Here is a 22483-nt window from a genome sequence, read left to right as displayed (position 1 = left end):
ATTTTTACCAGCGTTCGGCTTTTTGCATTGTGATGTATCGATATTCGGTTCCGGGAAATGGCACGTATTTTAATGATTTCTCGTAATTGACGAGAAAATATTCTGCACCAGTTATACGGGACAATAATATTGTTCCGGCGATCCAAATTTCGTAAAAAATTATGGACCATAATTGATGATTATATGATTTTCTTGAAAATTATACTCTGTTCTAGTTCCCTCTAACTGAATCTCTCAATGTGAACTTGAAGCATACCCATAATATCTCAACCAAGGGCCAAAAAATTCAAACGTCATGTCACTTGTGTGATTTATGTGGTATTTTATTGTTATTATTATAAAACTATTGCGTCACAGTTTTGCCAGTGATTGACACCTTCTGTGTGTGAGTGTCCAAAAACTCTATGAAATTTTAATAACAACCAAATTATTGTCTGAATTCTGCTAATATCTCCACTTTCAAAAGGTATTTTTTGAATAAATTGATAGATCTACATTAATTAAAATATATTCATCTCGGAACCATCGCTAGTCAAGCCATACTGCATCGATCTGGACATGTCATGATCAAATGGCACTATGTCTGGTAACTATGCTGGATGCATCATAATTTTCCATCTAAGCTGTAGTAGTACTTTTCCTGAGTATTTCACGTCGCATGTATATCGCGTGTAAAGAACAGGTTGTTCATGAACAAGTAAGTATACAAAGTCTTCGTTAGCTCTCCAAGGACTAAAAGTCAAATAATATTCTTTTAAGAATATTTCAATTTAATTCAAAAAATAGTTTGATAGTTGATGTGCTATACTTAATGTATATATAGTATGTGTATAATATTTTCAGTTTTATATTCACCAAAACTGTTCGTTAAAAACAAGACTGTTCTCAAAGTGTTTTGCTTGTTCCTGGAAAACAGGAATATGCATCTAAATACCATTGACATGACACAAATAAGATTCTCCTCATTTATTTTATATACTTATTCTATTATCAGATATTTTTATAGTTAATAACATTTATTGTTTTGATTTTTCCATTCTTGTTTGGCGTGACTCTCAGAACCACACGTAATTGATTATTCATGTCTAAACTTACCGAACCCTTGACACAAAACCCGAAAAATAACCAGATACAATTTAAAATACTTTCAAAAGAAAATTGTTTTTATATTCAAAGTATACATAATTATATTTTCTGTTATTATATATTTATTCCTTTTTTATTCTGTACAGGATATAATATCCAGTGATGAAGATATAAAGAACTATATTGAGAAAAATGTAAGTAACATATATGTTGAATAATGACTAAACTATTAAGTAAAACTATCCTTTATTACTCTATTTATATGAAATTTAACTTTGTAGCTTTCTACGTAAATTACAAAAATAGAATTAATAAAGATAAATAAATTTAATAAATAAAGAAGAATATTAAATAACAAAATTAGTTTTGTCTGAATTTCTATAGTTCTTAATATTTTGTATTGTTATTAGGTTTGATATATTTTATTATTATTGTTTAATTTATTTTTTTTATTAGGAAATTACTGCTGACTATGAGGATGATATTAGCAATGATGTAGTAGATAATAGTGTAAGTGTCTTTATTGCATATGTCTTGATATATAACCCCAGCTAATACCGTAACTAAACTAACATAGTTATATTTATTAACATATTATTTTAATGTATTCTTGACTAAGTATTCCAGTTACTTTTTACTAATATTTATCAACATTAAACTACTAACTACCTGTAATCATTGTTATTATTATTTACTACTGTTATATCACCTTAAAAATCTTTCGTGTTCTTCTTATTGTTTTGAAGAAGATTTTCATAAAAACAATACAATTTATTATTTATTTGAAGCTGCTTCTTGGAAACTTACACGGAATTTGATAGCTGGATTTTTTGTAACGTATCGTTTTTTATTGAAAAAGTTTCGTCCTGTTTGCCGGTTTTGCTTACTTCGCGATATCTCTAAAGTTCTGTACTTTGGAGAACATAACAACTGGGGGCATTTATATTTTGGCTTGATATTCTAAAAATATCTTCGTACTTTTCAACAGCAAGACGGGTGTTATTTGTAATAAACGTAGTCGTGTAAGAGCAATATAAATTAAGATATTTTGCAATTTTATTTAGTTTCTTGAATTTATCATTTTATTATATTTTAAATTAGTTGAACTAAAGCATAAACATAAGAGTGAATATTTTTATTAGATAATATTTGATATACATATAGATATATGAAAATATACGTTTCATGTTGCAACTGTTATTTAGTATATATAGAGTTAGCCAATATTAGCTATTCTAGAGCGCCAAATTTAAAAAAAATCTAAATTTCTTCCTAAATTTTAGTACCCTTTCTAAGTTATTCAATGGATCGATGCGTGAAAATGAAACGAAAATTCCGTTCCTATATTTTAGTCATGTTTTATAATTTTTTTTTTTTTGAGAAGTCAGAAATCTTTGTATCTTTATAGATCAAATGAGTCTTAAATTGGTCCAAAGGGTTACCTAAAGTAATAGATTTTCTCCAAAGGTATCTTATGAAGAAAATTCCTTCTTCCTAGTAACATAGTTAAATTACTAGGGCTAACAATTTATTTACAAATTTTAACACTAACACTAACACCTTTACTAGACCTCCTTTTCAATTGCGTCTGAATCAGTTCCCCAATTGTGTACTAATTGTTGCCTTTAATTTTTTATACTAAAAGCTTTTAGTGCACATATTCACTGCTATTACACACAAATTAAAGTAAGGTTCTTCTAGCCTTCAAGTTCAAGTCAGTCAGTCTTCAGTCTTCTACAAATGTAGCCATTGCTGCTACGTTAGATTTAGGGATGTCAGTGATATAATTTTTTCTGAATTTCGTTAGCAATTTTCTCTGGACCTGCTGGTTTTATAACTCTTTCTTCATATCTATTTGTATTGGGTTGGAAATTATTTGACAAGTATTCGGCTAATAGTCCTACAGTCTCACCTTTTTGTCTACTCTCCATTATCTTTGCGAGTTTTTATATTTTTGCCAGTTTAATTATTTAGCAGCTTTCCAAAAAGAACAATCAATCACTTGATATGCTGCTGTCTAGAAAAATTCAAAGACCATCTCATTTATCGCAAATTCACTCGACATAAAAATCTTGTTGAGTTGTTAACCCAGAATGTTTAGTACAGTTTCAGTGCTTCAGCTGGTGCTTTGCTTTGTTGCCATTATTTTCTTACATTATGTTTCGACGCTATAAAAAGCTATATTGAGTTTTCCTGCTTTTTTTGACTTTTTGTTCCGTGTTGCTTGCGATAAAATGGCCATTGGACTTCAATTTGCAGTATATCAATTATTTTCACCAGAACTTATGAAACCTTTTTTTATATCTAACATATTATTATCTATATTAAGCATTTTTTCATTTTAAAATCATATGGTGCACATATTCACTGCTATCAGACAAAAATTTACGCAAAAAACAAATTTAGTTAACATACAAATCTTTTTGAGTTGTCAACCCAGAATGTATATTACAATTTCAATACTTCAGATGGTGCTTTGCTTTATTGCCATTATTTTCTTGCATTATTCTTCGGTACCACAAAGAGTAATATTGAGTTTTCCTGATTTTTTTCTTTTACTGTTAAATGTCGCTTTTAGTAAAATGGCCATTTTACTTTCATATACAGTTTTTCAGTTATTTTCACCAGAACATACAAAAGGTTAATATCTCCTTTTATATCTAACCTGTTTTTCTTTTTGGACCTGGCCGTTTTTTATGATTATATAATAATAACTATCTCTCTTATTGTCGAAATAATAGCAGTAATCTGGTGATTGAGTACAATAGTCTTCAATATTGATGTAATTTGTTGATATGCTTTTCAGTATGAGGAAGTAAATTAGATCTGATGTATATATAGTATATAAACAAAAATAAACATAAGCCTATATATTTCGGTTATGTAATTAAGTTTTATAGATCTTTGCCTTTTATGGTAATAGGTCTCGACCCCCACAATGTTTGTTTGGTATTAAAATATCCTCCTATTATGAAATTATTTCTAAAAATTTCTAAAATCGAATACTTCGAGGCAGTTTTTTTTACCTTTTAATTTGTAAATGTTGCTTATATATAACATGTTTAATACATAACCTCTTAATGTTTATCATTCTTTTTTATAATTAAATTAAATGAATTAGTTTTAGTACGATCCCGAAAAAAACGTACAATGTTGCCTCCATCGCAGATACGTTAAGAGTTACATATGAGTACAATATTTCATAAGCATATCTTAAAGAAACGAACGGACTATTGCTTGTTGATTAATCTATTTCATTCTAAAATATGCTCTCGGAGCTAAATACTAACTTTACTAATAATTTACGGTAACTTTTAGCAAACATATGAATGTCTGTACACTTTTACATTCTTTTTAGTGATAACAATAACTTACTTTTTATCGTAGTTCATATTTTATTAACATGAAGCTTAAAGATAACAATCTCGAACATTATTTGGTGCAAGGAAGGTCTTTTGCTAACCGCCAAAAAAATACCTAACCTAATTGAAACGGGAAGAAGAAAAAAAACGAAAATCACTACACCCTAATCACCCAAAATGGCACACACGTATTTCGTTTCTCGCCCCATGAATATTTTATTCAGCATTTTTTTCCTTTGCAGGTGGAACGCACAGATTATCCCCCGTTCAGAGAAGAGGACAACGAAGGCCTCGGGGTGTTCCCCCCACCCCCGCCGCCGCCCGACGGTAAGAACTGCCTGTGCGGCACCAAAGAAAACTGTTGTAATTTCATTTTTAATGACCGACAAGCTGCGGGAAGATATCGAGGAGAGAAGGGAGACCGAGGGCCGAGGGTAAGTCGAGAATGAAAGAGGGCGCGAGCGAGAGAGGGGGGTGAGACAATTCACGGAAAATTGTATTTCCGCGCCTGTTGACACGGTCGCTTTTTTCCCGATGTGTGCGACGGGTTTTTTTCAATATTTATGGAAAGAAGGGTGAAAAGAATTTCAATATGCGCGGGGAAATGGAATGTATTGAGCATAGTAGGTCTGCCTCGATATGTCGCTGAATGAAATAACTGAACGGGTAAAATTGTATTTAGTTATTTGCGTTTCTTTCGTCGAAAGTGTTTTATTATATTCGGTTTATTGCCTTTCCTTGAACATTCGAACAATAAGGAAGGAAGACATAATATTCTGTGGCCATATTGTTCAACCATCTGATTTAGCTTATTTTATTTTATGCATATTGTTATGAAATGTAATTTACTTACAAAAGAAACAACTTATAAATGAAATTAAATATTTCATTTATATTTACCTAGTAATAATTTGAAATAGTTCTATCTTTAACATGACCTCTTGAAAACTTAATATATGTATTTCAAGTCATTCCTAAACATTTGTCGATACACGTCCTAAGTTCTCCGTTTCTCTAAGATCTTTAATAGCCGATTTTCAAATCAGAACAAAAACATATTCTGGTTCACTTCTCCATGATAGTCACGCATGGACTTGGTGGCAAACACTAACTCTACATCTAGAATAAATTTCCATTCCTGTTTTCAGCATGGGAAACAATATATTTGCAGTGAATTTTTAATATATATTATGGCTAATCAAACATAATCTCTGAATGTTAATCTAATGTTTACAATTTTCCATCAAATGTTTTTGCCTTTGCGCGATTATTATTTAGTGTTCCATTTTGAAATATGGATGTATTGCCTACAAACCTATTAAACAAATTATATAACAAGCCTTTAAAAACTGTATTGTTTTAAATCAGTTGAAAATCATTGTAGATTATGAATCATTTACATATAACTGGACACCAAAAGAACCTCTGGTAACTTGATTCCCGCATAAACTAATGAAAAATGAATGGACTAAGCTTCCATCTGTGAATCGATCCTGAGATGCAACAATATTGGGCAGTTTCTAAGTGGATGATTACAGGCCATAAAGAGTGAGTCAGGTTTAGTAGTAATGGGTGAGAAAGATTGTAGTCGAAACCCAAATAATAGCCATAAATGGTCACAAATTAATTGATACTAAGTGTTTCCCCAACTCACTATTAACATTAATTATATGATAAGTTTTAAAACATAAAATTAATTAATTTGCTTTAAAATACTAAGGGGCGACTTATTTAACAGCGATAATAAATGAGAGTAAGTGTTCTTATCTATTAGAAAATATACATAACAATTCTCGATATCCATTATTGAACATTTTACACATTGCATCACACGTTTCGTCGAATACCCTGTCTATAGATAGAACCGTATTAATTGCGCGATATATCATTTCCCTCCTAAAGAAACGACCAAAGATGTACATAGCCCTTGTCCCGCCTGGATAGCTTATAATTATAAGAAGTATTTTTGGGTATTATTTTTTGTATTTTTGGGTACCTTAGTCGCCCACTTCACCTTATATTTGAAAATTTCAAAATTATATTAGATATTGTACCATTTCTACCCGAAATTCCATGATGTATGAAATAGTTTCCCAATTTCTGAATAATCATTCTCTCAATAGATAATGAACTATTGCAGTCCACTTTTGGTATCCGTGTATCCTGAACTGCAAGATTCCATCCAAATTTCAGTATACTATGTTAGTTCACAGCAACTTCAGTGCTTCTTTGGTGGCCTTACACCCTGAGCTGTGATCAATGTGCCGGAAATTGACTGACTAGGAGTAATGTTTAATACTTTTTTACCGTAATAGTTTATGGCTAGGAGGCTTTGAACACCTTCAATCTAGATTTTGAGATCATACAGCTTTCACTATGATACTTTTACTCGAAAACAACCTAACTAGACCAGGAAATGCTTCGAATAACTGTGCAACAGCAGCATATCTTCTTTTCTTGATAGGTATTTCGATTCCTGTTAAAAGAATACACTTAAAATACAAACAGCCAAGAGAAATCCTACCGAATGTGTCATCTCACTCGTTACAATATACAATATTAACACAAACATTTACACGGCAGCGGTTTTCTGGAAGTAGTTGCACGACAGATAGGAATGCTTGGTTTTATATGCATAAAAGTAATCTTTATTCGGTCATTTCCTTCACATATTCAAGGCAACGCTCCATATTCTTGATTTAGACTATAGTATGGTTGAGCATTGATGTCTTATATTATCTCATATTATTTTACAACCACAGCAAAGACACGGTTGTGTTATTAAATAAAATTATTGCAATTATAATAATCGATCATACTAAAATATATTTTTAAAAATATACAAATAATATATTAACAGCTTTACCTCACATAGAATATATTTTATTGTGCAAGAAAAAGTGGCAACCATATACGGCTGTATTATGAATATTTAAAAAACGCTACGAACAGGGATATTTCCAAACCAAGCATTACTTCGGCGGAAATATTATGCGACCCTTTGTTAAATGTGAAAAGGTAGCGATTACTCAACAGAAATTTCGAACATGTATCTTCTCGCGAACTCACCAATCTGTGATTACTTCGTCCGGTTATTTCTGTTTCTTTTTTCAATCGGTTTAATTTTAAGTGAGACAAAACCGGCGTTTCCTGATTACTGATCGTGACGCCAAACCATTACGGGTAACAGCAGCAGCACACGACTGATCCGCCGTTTTGCAAATTAAATATGAAATCGTTAGCAGGATTGTCGTCAGTTACACAGAAATTACTTCTGCATTAAGCACCGATGTTGGTTAAATCTAAATTAAAACTAACGGACATAGTTGGCGCAGTTGAAATTGTTAAACGCTATTTTACACGATGAGATATTCCTTATGGTTTATACAGTGATCCAGAACTTTTACACAACAACAATACCGGATATAAACGGTAATTCCGACATATAAAATGCCTGTAAACGAATAGTGGTTTAAGCCAACAGTTTGAAGTTTAAAATGGTGATTAAATGTGAAATTATTATTAATGTTACTATTAATCGAAGAAATTCTAATAAAATATTTTGTTTAATTTTCCTTTTATATATACTATCCATCGATTCAATAAATCAACAAGGTATATTAAGTTAGTCTGATGCTGCATTGACAATAAGTTTTAGTCAATAGTCCGGTATAATGGGCGATAATTCTGTCTTATTTATCGAAACTTTACTTCCTACTGTTAGGGAACTGCCTTACTAGCCTGGTTTCGCTCTTTCGAACACCTAGTTAATTGCTAATATCAAAAGACTGTTTCAAGAACTTCGTTTTGAACCGCTTAAGTCGGTGTTTCCTTGAATACCCTGTCCATAGCCAAGTACTTGACTTCATATGTATAGAATTAGCTTTTCAAACGTTTCTTGCACAAATTCAAGATACCATTCCATATACTTAGTTGAGGCCCTAGAGTAGTTGAACATTGACATCTGGTTCGAGGAAATAGATCATATTTTATAGCCAAAGTAAACATATGGTTGTGTTATTAAAGAAAATTATTGCAATTATTATAATCGATCATATTAATAAATAAACGTAAAATGATTAAAATTTCCATTTTAAAAATATGTAAATAATGTATGAATAGCTTTACATAACACATGACAAATTTTATTGTGCAAGGAAAAGTGTCAATCATATACGGCTGTATTATGAATATTAAATAAGCACTCCGAACAGAGATATTTCCGAGTAAAGCATTACTTCGGCGGCTATATTATGCGGCCCTTTACAACTGTCCCCACTGAATTATTAATATGAATATCAAAAAATGTGAAAAGGTAGCGGTTACTCAGCAGAAATTCCGAACATGTCTCTTCTGGCGAACTCGCAAATCCGTGATTCCCTCAGCCGGTTGTTTCTGTTTCTTTTTTCAATCGGTTTAATTTTAAATTAGACAAGAACAGCGCGTCTTCTGATTACTGATCGTGACGCTGAACCATTACGGGTAACGGCAGCGGCAGACGACTGATCCGCCGTTCTGCAAATTAATTATGAAATCGTCAGCAGGATTGTCGTCAGTGAGACAGAAATTACTTTTGAATTAACCACCGATGCTGGATAAATCTAAATTAAAACTAATGGATGTAGTTGGCGCAGTTGAAGTTGTTAAACGCTATTTTACACGACGAGATATTCCTTACGGTTTATACCGTGATTCAGAACTTTTACACAACAACAATACCGGATATAAGCGGTAATTCCGATTTAAGCCAGCAGTTTGATGTTTAGAAAGTTAATTGTATGTGAAATTATCATCAATTTTACTATTAATCGAAAAAATTCTAATAATATATTTTGTTTAATTTTCCTTTTCTATATACTATATCCATCGATTCAGTAAATCAACAAGGTATACATAAAGTTTTAGTCAAGTGTCCGGCAAAATGGGCGATAATTCTGTCTTATTTATCGAAACTTTACTTCCTACTGTTAGGGAACTGCCTTACTAGCCTGGTTCCACTCTTTTGAAAACCTAGTTAATTGCTAATATCAAAAGACCGGTTCAAGAACTTCGTTTTGAGCCGCTTAAGTGGGTATTTCCTTGAATACCCTTTCCGTAGCCAGGGGTTATTAATTGCACGACACATTTACGTACTTGATATCATATGTATAGAATTAACTTTTCAAACATTTCTTGCACAAATTCAAGATACCACTCCATATACTTAGATGAGGCCCTAGAGTAGTAAACATTGACATTATATTTTATAACTAAAGTAAACATATTGTTGTGTTATTAAAGAAAATTATTGCAATTATAATAACAATAATAATAAACGTAAAATGATTAAAAATTCCATTTTTAAAAATATGTAAATAATATATGGACAACTTTACATAATCCCATGACAAATTTTATTGTGCAAGAAAAAGTATCAATCATATACGGCTGTATTATGAATATTAAATAAGCACTCCAAACAGAGATATTTCCAAGTAAAGCATTACTTCGGCGCCTATATTATGCGGCCCTTTACAACTGTCCCCACTGAATTATTAAAAAGAATATCAAAAGATGTGAAAAGGTAGCGGTTACTCAGCAGAAATTCCGAACATGTCTCTTCTGGCGAACTCGCCAATCCGTGACTCCCTCGGCCGGTTGTTTCTGTTTCTTTTTTCAATCGGTTTAATTTTAAATGAAACAATAACAGCGCGTCTTCTGATTACTGATCGTGACGCTGAACCATTACGGGTAACGGCAGCGGCAGACGACTGATCCGCCGTTCTGCAAATTAATTATGAAATCGTCAGCAGGATTGTCGTCAGTGAGACAGAAATTACTTTTGAATTAACCACCAATGCTGGATAAATCTAAATTAAAACTAATGGATGTAGTTGGCGCAGTTGAAGTTGTTAAACGCTATTTTACACGACGAGATATTCCTTACGGTTTATACCGTGATTCAGAACTTTTACACAACAACAATACCGGATATAAGCAGTAATTCCGATTTAAGCCAGCAGTTTGATGTTTAGAAAGTTAATTGTATGTGAAATTATCATCAATTTTACTATTAATCGAAAAAATTCTAATAATATATTTTGTTTAATTTTCCTTTTCTATATACTATATCCATCGATTCAGTAAATCAACAAGGTATACATAAAGTTTTAGTCAAGTGTCCGGCAAAATGGGCGATAATTATGTCTTATTTATCGAAACTTTACTTCCTACTGTTAGGGAACTGCCTTACTAGCCTGGTTCCACTCTTTTGAAAACCTAGTTAATTGCTAATATCAAAAGACCGTTTCAAGAACTTCGTTTTGAGCCGCTCAAGTGGGTGTTTCCTTGAATAACCTGTCCTTAGTCAGGGGTTATGAATTGCACGACACATTTACGTACTTGACATCATATGTATAGAATTAATTTTTCAAACATTTATTGCACAAATTCAACATACCACTCCATATACTTAGATGAGGCCCTAGAGTAGTAGAACATTGACATCATATTTTATAACCAAAGTAAACATATTGTTGTATTATTAAAGAAAATTATTGCAATTATAATAACAATAATAATAAACGTAAAATGATTAAAAATTCCATTTTTAAAAATATGTAAATAATATATGGACAGCTTTACATAACCCCATGACAAATTTTATTGTGGAAGAAAAAGTGGCAATCATATACGGCTGTATTATGAATATTAAATAAGCACTCCGAGCATAGATATTTCCGAGTAAAGCATTACTTCGGCGCCTATATTATGCGGCCCTTTACAACTGTCCCCACTGAATTATTAAAAAGAATATCAAAAAATATGAAAAGGTAGCGGTTACTCAGCAGAAATTCCGAACATGTCTCTTCTGGCGAACTCGCCAATCCGTGATTCCCTCGGCCGGTTGTTTCTGTTTCTTTTTTCAATCGGTTTAATTTTAAATGAGACAATAACAGCGCGTCTTCTGATTACTGATCGTGACGCTGAACCATTACGGGTAACGGCAGCGGCAGACGACTGACCCGCAGTTCTGTAAATTAATTCCGAAATCGCCAGCAGGATTGTCGTCAGTGACACGGAAATTACTTTGGAATTAATCAACGATGCTGGATAATTCTGAATTAAAACTAATGAATGTAGATGTTGCAGTTGAAACTATTAAACGCTATTTTACACGACGAAATACTCCTTATGGTTTAGACAGTGATCCAGAACTTTTACTCAACGACAATGCTGGATATAAACGGGAAATCCGACAAATATAATGCCTGTAAAACGAAAAGTGCATTATGTCCAACAAGTTTAACAAGTTGATTTATTGTGAAAGTGTCATTAATTGTTACATTAATTTTCTTTTTCTTAATTAAAATATATCATTACAACTGAAATCTTGTTAATTGACTAATTTGATTTAATATATAATACTACCGAATTATTTATTTTATTTACTATCCACCGACTCCAGAAATAAATCAGGTATTATTGTGGTCTTATACAGTATAGACGTAAAGTTTTTTTCAATGTTGTAGAACAAAAGGAGAAAATTTTGTCTTATTTATCGAGAACCTCATTCTGTTGCAGAACTCTTTAAGCCTGATTCTGTTTTTCTGAACGATAAGGTTAGAGTCTGCTTATCGTAGGTTGCCACCAGCAAAGGATGATTTTCAGCGGATTTTGCTACTTTTGAAAAACCGGTAAAGTCTTTCCGGTACACACGATAATGTTTTGGTCGATCACGCTTAGATTTTTCTTAAATAGGAATATTCTGTTGTTGAACAATATTATTTTTATGATATAATAGATAAATGAAATCCGAATTTTTAGTTCAAGTCGATTCCGAAGTCGTTTAAATGTTATTTTTCTTAAATCTGATATCTAATTTTGTAAATTGCATTGTCTCTTAACGTAAGTATATTCACGGTTTGACCGCGAAATTATCTTCGCCGCCAAAGAAAAATTTGATTATTGCCGTATTAGCATTTTTATTATAAGGATGCAAATTTGGTATTAAAACTCACCCTTGAAAGAAAATCTTTATATAAATATTTCATATGTTTCTAAGGTCCAATATTTTTTATTATCTTTGACTTTTGTTTCTTCCAAATATTGACAAAAATTCTCTTCTCAGTACCAGTCGCTTTGTTAAATAAAAATTATTTTCAACAGAATTTAACTTTTCAATTGAACACTAAAAAGTGTATTAATTTTTGATGTCTATAATAAAATAGCTAGAATTACACTACTGATAAAATTATTGTTATTAATAAATATTTTCAAGGATACATATAGAAATCTATATTAAGAAAATATTCAGTCTTTTCGACTAAATAAAAGATTCTTGAATAAATGGTAAATTTTATATAAATCTTTTTTTTTATGTACAATTAGTTGAGTTTCTCCACGTGATTCGCTGGAATTTGGAATCTTATACAACTGCCAATGATAAAATATATTAAGTTATCCACGTGCACGTTTGTTGCCATCCACGTTTTATTTCTATTTATATTACGAATCAAAAATATATTTACATTGAGCTTGTACAAAAGACAAGCCTTGCAAGAAACAGTTCTTTTAATAGATATTACTATTTGTCCTTTTTTTAATATAACATCAGAAATGTATTTGATATATAACATTAACTAAATAGTATATGTCTGTGTATAGAAACATGTTAAATATACGTAAACAATCTCAGATACTGACATTTATTTTAATCTAATTTGCATTATGTTTCAATGATCAAAAAGGTACTAATAAGTTGAAATTACTACGCCACTCAACATTATAACAAAGTATCATAAGTAGTATTAATTCTACTACTATTCTACTTCGATCTCGCCCTTGCAGATAGGTCAATAAATAACAGTCCTTAAGCAAGAACAATTTTTCTAAGCTCTGTTTTAGTCACCAGACATCAAAAATGTAAAATATAACTTATATACTATTCTTAATCGTTTTTATCCAAACTTGCCATAACTCTTTAATAGTTCCTCTAATACGAAAATAAGCGAAAGTAGCACCAAATCTTATATAACTTCGTATAAGAACATTTCAACATACTCACTTTTCCTTTCAAATCCACAATTTGGTGATTTATCTTCATATTATAAATTTCCTACCGATACTTTGCGGTACGGTGCTATCATATTTTTATTTTAAAAATTACACGTCCGTGGCTGTTTTGCACAACAGAAACAATGCATAATCACAATGAATAAACACAGTATAAAAGTTGGATCTGGAATTTAAACTATTTGTTTATATAATTTTTGTCAAAGATCTGATGGCTATTCGTGAACTTGAGCGCATTTTGTTTTACTGGAAATTATTTATTTGTAGTATATTTTACTCAAAAATATAAGCCTAAAACTCTTCCTTGATATAAGCTTTAACCGTACCAAATTTCACGCCCCTAGGTGTCGAGACTAGCTGTCTGCCAATACAGAGAAGATGGTTTTAATGAGATTTTCATGTAAAGTTATCAAAAATTCGCTAGGATATTTTAAACTAACCATTTCAATTGATTGTTGGGTATTTAATCATATATTGTTTAAGAAACGTTTAGAACTTGAGAAAATATAATGCTCAAAGAACGATATTCCAAATAGATTAATAGTTCATCCTCGTCGGTGAAATACTCTTCTCTTAATTTTCTTGGTGTCTACTCTACGTTTTGTGATACACTTTGCGTATGAAATTGCATAACTGCAAGCTCATTACTTAGTTCCAATTTTTTTGGTTTAACTGCTGATTAGTTGCTTTTAATACATTGTATTCATTCATAAGTGCAACTGGATCCATTTTGTTTTAATATTTATGTGTATTTTTACAAGAGTGCTAGTTTTCACTATCCTATTATTGTGAGGCCCCCCAGGGGGTTGTGGTTGCGAGATGTTGACCAAGGTTGATGTGCCGCAGTCATAGTATGGGCGTGACGACTCCGGGGCCCCAGTTGTGTGGTGTTTTTGTGACGTCCCCTACATGTTCCATGTTCTTTTATATCAATTATGGAAGTACATAAAATAGAAAATGAAATTATGGTGCAGAGATTCGGAACCCCAGTACCGGTTGAGACCGTGGGTGGTCGCGCAGGCCCTATTCGACCGTCAACCATCGATTGCGCAGCAGTTCCGGTAGGTGACCAGGTCGGAATGCCGGTAACTACTACTGGCACCCAGAATATAGGTCTAAAAAGACCCAGAAGACAGATAGAATTTTGAGACAGATATACGCAGGAAGACTGTGATTGATACTTTGTAATAATTTCCGAGAGTGATCTATTGAAAGTCTATCTCCGATAGAATTATTATCTGCAGTGGGTGAATTGAAGTCTGTGAAAAAGTTAAAAAATCGAACTATACTAGTAATGGTAGCTTATTCTAGGCAATCAGAGGAAGTTTTAAAACTTAAAAAAACTTAAGCAACAAGGAAAAACACAAATGAACTTCAGAACTTCACTTCTTCACTTCAGTGATTTTATCCAGAGCTGAGTCAGTTCTACTACTCAATGAGTTCTTTAGACAGTCTGATTTCAGTAAGGAGAGTCCGCCCTCTAGTTATAGCTATCAAAAAGCTACATACAGCACTGGGGAGGAGAGGAGTAAGAATAAATTATCTATGGATTCCCTCTCATAGGGGAATTGCAGTAATGAAAGACCCGACTATCTGGCAAGCAGAAAGGAAGAGTCAATCAAACTGAGCATTCTATTCAGTAAGGAAGCCGCGAAAATACATATAAAAACTCTATACAGAAATTTGGATCAACTAAATTGGGAAATAACTTCTATGGAAAATAACAAGTTGGGGGAAATCAAGGGGGTTTTTCACCAATCTCTTAATATTAACAATCTCAGCAGGTTCCAATTGAGCATCCTTGCTGGGCATAGCAGACTAACGCATGAACATCTGTTAAAAGGAAGAGATCCCCCACAATGTGACGAATACCAAACAAAACAGAGCGTCAAGCACATCATTCTGGAGTGTGAAAAGTTTGAGGTACTGAGACAGCAGCTCGGAATGCCAAGGTCATTAAAACAACTGGTCCAACCCGCTGGATTGATGCACCTTTTGTAATTCTTCTCTATTGTAATTTGTTTGGTATATTATTTTTGAATGTCTTTTATGTATACTTTATTTAAAAATACATTGAAACTCGGCCTTAAATAGCCCAATAGGCTGATGGACTTTTAAAATAATAAATAAATAATAAATATTATTGTAACGGCGAAACTTGAAACGTTTTTTGTTTCGTGACATATATTCAGTTCATTTTAGGTTCAACGTATCGCCGTTAACGCGTACCTAGGAACTCTTTGAGACCGTTAACTAAATTTTGATCGTAATAGAGTACAGCTGTGTTATTGTAATATTTGTAGGGAGTTCCTTTGGTGAATGGAGAAACACGTCTTGACTCTACGAAAGTCTAAAGGCAAGTTAGAAAATTTTGTGTTATATAAATATTTAATAAAATTTAATGAAAATACATTAATATCTAAATTAAGATTGTACTAAGCATATCTAATGTAAAATACAATTAATTAAACAAATAGATGAATAGTAACAGTTTTTGATAAGTAAAACTTGATAAATTATAAGAGCATTATTTTTCTCATCAATCCAACTATTACACCCACCGTGAATGTCGTTTCTGTAACAACCACGTCAAATAAAACACATTTGTTTATATTCCGAATCCAAAGACAATGAACAAAGAGCCAGGGTAACGTATTGTTCGAGTTGGAACAGCCATTAGAAGTTTGAGTGAACCATGAGATGGCCATTAATTTTCTCCACTGTGCATATACACGTTTAGCAAAAGAATGTCTCGGGACCTTTTTCAAAATTTCTCGACAAACTCGACTGACAGTGGACACGCAGCGCTTGTCCAGGCAACAGCTGCTTTATATTATAAGGAGGCGTTGGGTCCTTACTAATATGCGAAGAAATTGTGACGTGTGAGAGGTGGGTCTTGACCACTTTTAGGGCACGTACGATAGTGGAGATATTATCATACAAACTAAAAATATTTAAAGGAGCTCACGAAAACAATTTACACATTTCTCGCTGTTTCCTCATCAGTCAATTCAAAAATGTGTTTTGATAATATATTTTTTTTAATATACATATAACAATAAGTGAACATAAGTATATTAATATTTGTATAAGAGGTGTCTTAGTTATATATTCCTGTGACTTTGGCTGGCTAAATAGTAACTACAGCAGCAATCTCTTGAAGTGTACCAACAAATCAAAGACTGAATGTTTTCATTTCAAGTTTCAAGTTCATTTTAGGTGGCTTTATATATTTTTTACAGCACACATTATTTAGCAAATAATTTCGTATTTGGCACATTTTGAAATAACTTTTTTATCTTTACAATTATTGAATAAAATGAAACATAAAAAATGTAATTAATATATGTCGATATTTTTTTATAAAAACACCATATTTAAATTAATTTGCATATTTAGGCAATTAAGAAGAACTCCAAGAACTATATACATAAACATTACCATAAACATTACCATAAATAATATCAAACACAATGTATATATAATTATTTACATTGTTTAGATTTAAACCAACCCACATAATGACAACAAAATTAGAAAACTACCCCTATCATTATATATGAAAGTAATGAAAATTTCATAAAAATCACGGAATATGATCAATTATTATCCCTACTCCAATTATTGCTACTACTCCTGATCCACAAACACTATTAATGAATTGCCTATTTCCAGCCTTTGGTTGGGATATTATACATTTACTAGCCTAAAACGAATGGATGATCGTACTTTTCAGCTGAAAAATATACACAGTCAATACATCATTATTTTTACAAGACAATAATGTATTTGCCTATACTCTTATATAAAGATGCGTCCTCTTTTTCTTGTTTGTTTGACCCCGCCATCTTCAGAGAAGTAGCCATTAGATCATTAGGGGGTCACTGATCGTTTTATATTATGTTTATTTGTTCCAGGTCAACTATTTCGGCAGTTTTAATGTTTTCGTACTCACTTTCTACTATACTTCTTCTCTTATTCTAAATTCTTTTATATACAATTCTTCATAACCTTGGATTTTCACTCTCAACAAATTCAGGATACGTCTCACCTATAAAATAAAAATTAAATCATTACTAAAATATATAATGTTTTTACTACTATACTTGATGGACAAACCTCACTAATTAATTGACTACTAAGCCAACAAAATAATTTTCTTCTCTGTTCTGGTTATCGTTTTGAAATCTGCTGCTATTTCAGAGTGAAATTTTGGCATACGTTGAAAAATGGATGCTGTTTGGATTTTATAACCTTTAAAAATGCAGCCTTATATTCGGCATTTACTTCTGTTTGTCCGTATTTTAAAAGCAATGTACGTTAAACCACCAAAAATAACACAACAATTTAATGATTATTCCTATAGAAATTTTAATGCATTACAAAATTTTATATTATTTCACATTTTTACTAGATCGACTCTATGGATCGACTCGAAGAATAACCATCATTAGAAAAAGAAGACAATATAGTTTATTCTTTTCTATTGTTTATTTTATGTAATATAGTATGCATATGTCCAATCCGATGTTAATTTCCAAGTAATGTATGCTATCTTTTACTAGTATTGCACTATTTTCAGGCATTAGATGGGTCCAAAGTGAATGCATAAACACCGGATTTTAAATGTGTCAATTGTAACGCTTAAGAGGAATTAGAACATTATAATATAAATGCAATTAAAAAGTGATGAAAGTGAAAAACATCACTTCCTTCCACAAATATTCAAATCCTGTTTATCCCTTAAAACAAAATTCTAAACATTAATATATATATATATATATATATATATATATATATATATATATATATATATATATATATATATATATATATATATATATATATAGGAGGTGAGATAGGAAATAATATTTATCCATTTCATTTATAAACTAAAGCAAATAATTACTTATTTTTGCAAGTTAATATCATTTTTAATAATTACTAATAAATTATGTTGCCAAAACAATTAATTTAAGTATATTTTCACTATAAAGTGAAATCTCTGTGGGGAAATTCTCAATAAAATTTTAAAGATAAATATTTATTCCGTAATTTAAGCATTATGCCTTCTTTGCATTTCTACATGCATAAAGCATTCTTCACGAACCAATTTAACACTCTCCTCTCACTCACCACTTATAATTTTGTTCAGTTAAAATTTTTCTGATTTCATCAAATTTTCGTAAAATATGAAAAGGGGTGTTGCAGTTTCGCTTTATCGCGAAACTTTATTTTATTAGTATGTAATTGGATAATTTTGCGCCTGAGTAAACCCATCCCACATATCAGGAAAACAGAGCACAATCCAAAATAAATCCTTGCCGATAGTCACCATATTTGCTCTATGTATTTTAACCGACTCAAAATTAACTGGTGTAGATATCGAACATATTTTTAACTCCTATTTTTCATAGGGACCGCCAGGAGAGTCTATTCGAGGACCACCAGGCCCACCCGGACCTCCTGGACTTCCTGGAGAGGTAAAAACGCACTCAACAGCATTTTAACCGAACCTAAACTAATTTATGTGCATTAGGGCGTCTGTTCCTGCAACGCTACCTCCATTCTCAGTTCCTTAGGGATAACGCTACCATACTCTCCAGCGATGTCAACCGTTCCTGGCAAGGAGGGCTCCCCGGGTCTACCAGGTGAACCCGGACGACCTGGTGAGAAAGGTGCAGTTGGACCACGAGGTGACAAAGGTGAAAGAGGTAGATATCTTATATTGAAATACTGTTATTACTGAAACGACAACACCTTCGTCTTCGTCAGGCGAGAGGGGAGCACCTGGATTGACGGGACCGCCTGGTGCTAAGGGTGAACAAGGACAGGAGGGTGCTCCAGGACCACCGGGACCACCAGGACCTGCAGGACCACCAGGTCCAGTAGAATTTGAAAATGTGGATGTAAGTATTTTATTCATTCAATATTACTAAGATAACAATAATTTAAAGTCAAGTAATAATATTAATCTTGTTACTATGTAGGTCTTACTGGGTGCTAAACATGTATATAGTCAAGAATGATTGCGCTTTTATGTAATGTAATAAATAGATATTCTTTATTTTTGCATTAGGAAATTACCTTGCAGAACATGCATAACATATTTGGACTCGATAATTTGATGCTATTTTGGAGGCAACTTCACTTTAACTCTTTTATTGACGCTGTTGTCTGTGCTATAAAAAATCTCAGACAGTCGACATTTTTTCCTACAACTGGAACAAGTTGTAAATACTTTTTCCGGACAGGTCCTATGTACCACTGTATCAAGTGAATGCATAAGGAGCTCCTCTCAACCGAGGTCACACTGTTTCTGGTGAGTCACTGTCGAAGTGTGCCTCTAATTGCATTGATAGAACACGTTTTCTGTTCTAATTGCCAAAGTTGAACGGTTCTGGATGATTTTATCATTCAATCACTTGGTCAGAGTACAAAATTAAAAGTTTGAACATTGGAGAATGGAGGATTGTGATGAATAATCTCTAGTAAGTGTCACCAAACGCACAGTAACTCAATATATCTACTCCAGTGGTCACCATCATTCCAATATTAATTCAAAGATCAATTTAAGGATCCACTCACGGTGACTGTGACAAAAATATTCTTCTATGACAGCTACGGTTCGATGAAAGTTGTTTTTTCTTAAAGAATTTTTTGGGGATTGAGGATTCTGGACCAAACGCACAGTAACTCAATAGATCTACTCCAGTGGTCACCATCATGTCAATATCAATTCAAAGATCAATTTAAGGATCCAATCACGGTGACTGTGACAAAAATATTCTTCTATGACAGCTACGGTTCGATAAAAGTTGTTTTTTCTTAAAGAATTTTTTGGGGATTAAGGATCCTGGATATCTAGGAGCTAGGGGAAATAATCTGGGAAATAGGAAAGATATTGGGATATATCTACGTACTAGTGTTTGTATATTAACCTATTGAGCAGTTTCTTTACCTTAATGTCTAAGTATATTTTATTATAAAATACTTTTGGCATATTTTTGCATTGCAACTATTACATATACAAATTAGATGTAATCTACACCTACTATACTAACAAATATATGTTCATATAGCCAGTTGAAATTAGTAATGTAGTGGGTAGAGTCTTAAGCTCGCTCTACAACGACAGCATTTTAAATTCGATTGAAAATATGCTATTTCGATGTGTTCATATGTAATTTCTTAGTATGGGACAAAAATAAAATTTGATCAATGTTGGTAGTGTTGGATGATCTAACTTTCTATGATGATATTATTAGCGGTTTAGTTTGATTTGTTTTTATATTTTATGAAATATTATTAAACATGTTTTAAAAGTTCTAACCCGACATATTTAGATTAAACATTTTCTTATCTACTCTGTAATATGAATAACAGTAGATTAGTGAACAAACAATATCTGATAGCAATAAAACAGTTTAAGGGAACTGGATATGTGATGTTTAGTTTCGCCAAACGATGCCGGTTTAACCACATAATTAGAGCGATACATAATGCCGCCTTTTGCTCAGCAAGATTATAACATTACGGCGCACTACAATGGCAATAGGAATAGAATTAGTAGTTAGTTATACCTTGCGATATTTAGCGGCCAAGTCCTGCGTTCCCCTAAACAACCCAAATGTGGGGCTTACGTAACTTAACCCGCTTTAAACGCAGAAATCTGGTTCGGAGAGATGCTAGACTTGATTCGACATATGTTGTGCATATACTGAGTGTTTCCTTTAAGTTAAAGTTAGTTTAAACCTTGGTATACCAATAATAATTTAACACTTCTTTACAACATAATATAATATTTACAACATTAATTTTATTGGTATTTGAGACTTTTACCTTAGAAAACTTACCTCTTCTGGCCTCCTATAGATGTCTACATTTCAAGTATCTCTTAAATAAGAATCTAAACCCTTGTCCAGGCGTGCGAAAGACTTCGTCAGATGACGATGATAACAAAAGTGACAAAAATTGTATTAGTTTATTATATATCGGAATTTTTTGAAAATAGAAAATTAAAGAATATATGTAGATCATATATCAATAAATTTCAAAATCAAATAGGTTAACTAGGACTTTCGTCTGGACGAGCTTTCATTAAAACATTTATACTTCGATGTCAACATCTCCCGAAGATACCGCAGCCAAAATGGTACCTCTCTAGAAACAACAGAGGCTCCGTCTTCATTCTTCGATAGATATTAGGTCACAAATAGAGGAAATGACATGTTTCTAAAAATTACAGTATTTGCGCAATGAATTATGCAGTCTTGTTCAAATAAAATCTAAATGTTTTTGTATTAAGATCTTTGAAAAATAAATATCTAATACATTATCCTGCGACATTACCCTTTTATTTTTTTAAATCCCAAATTTTTCTTGAAATCTCCATACTCCGTAATTCTCTATACAAAATAAAATAATCTAATAATTCTACAAGCTGTCTGAATAATATCTTACTTATTTTAGTATTAAACCCTTGATAATGGGATGTTTTCAAATGTCTAGGACATGTCTTGAAAAACAGCGGAAAAAAATCTTCTTCTTTCAAATGACCTCTCAATTTGGCCTATAGTTGAGCATTTGAAACCAAATTCATGGATTGGGATCACATTTTTACGTTTTTTTTTTCTAGTAATAGGGAAATTACCGGCAGAAAGACATTCGGCTTGTAAGATGAGACGCATAGCTGGATGCATATTAAGAAATGGCTGTGTTCATATTGATTTTCGCTATTTTTCATGTATTTCATTACAAAGAAACATTAAGTTTTACTATTGCTTTTTCTGAAACAACTCAAATGGGTATCTAAACGACTAGCAATTTCAATTTACCATACATTTACCATACAATACCATACATGTATATGCAGTCAAAATTAATTAATTTAATGATTTATTATCTATTTAGTATTAATCTGAATTAATTGCATATAGAGTTTAAAGAGGCTTTTTGGATAGCCAAGTGGATCTCAGTTA

At 32.1% G+C, this 22483-nt stretch overlaps 1 protein-coding gene across 8 annotated transcripts in view; it reads left to right on the top strand.

The window, feature by feature from the left end:
- Nucleotides 1–22483, top strand: part of Mp (collagen XV/XVIII-type protein multiplexin) — a 754107-nt gene that overhangs the window by 502942 nt on the left and 228682 nt on the right. For 3 of the 8 annotated variants that reach the window (XM_076407451.1, XM_076407454.1, XM_076407449.1), the window contains exons 6-11: nucleotides 1233–1280; nucleotides 1543–1596; nucleotides 4691–4882; nucleotides 18920–18985; nucleotides 19042–19216; nucleotides 19278–19411. In XM_076407451.1, the coding sequence (XP_076263566.1) occupies nucleotides 1233–1280; nucleotides 1543–1596; nucleotides 4691–4882; nucleotides 18920–18985; nucleotides 19042–19216; nucleotides 19278–19411 (669 nt within the window). The remainder of the gene's footprint in view (nucleotides 1–1232; nucleotides 1281–1542; nucleotides 1597–4690; nucleotides 4883–18919; nucleotides 18986–19041; nucleotides 19217–19277; nucleotides 19412–22483) is intronic. The other 5 variants (XR_013006194.1, XM_076407450.1, XM_076407453.1 and 2 more) reach the window with 4 other exon arrangements.

The sequence above is a fragment of the Rhynchophorus ferrugineus genome, unplaced genomic scaffold, assembly GCF_030347505.1.
Source record: "Rhynchophorus ferrugineus isolate W39M unplaced genomic scaffold, kcgeb_rfMv2 rfM6, whole genome shotgun sequence".
NCBI classification, from domain to species: domain Eukaryota; kingdom Metazoa; phylum Arthropoda; class Insecta; order Coleoptera; family Curculionidae; genus Rhynchophorus; species Rhynchophorus ferrugineus.
This window is presented reverse-complemented; position numbering and strand designations above follow the sequence as displayed.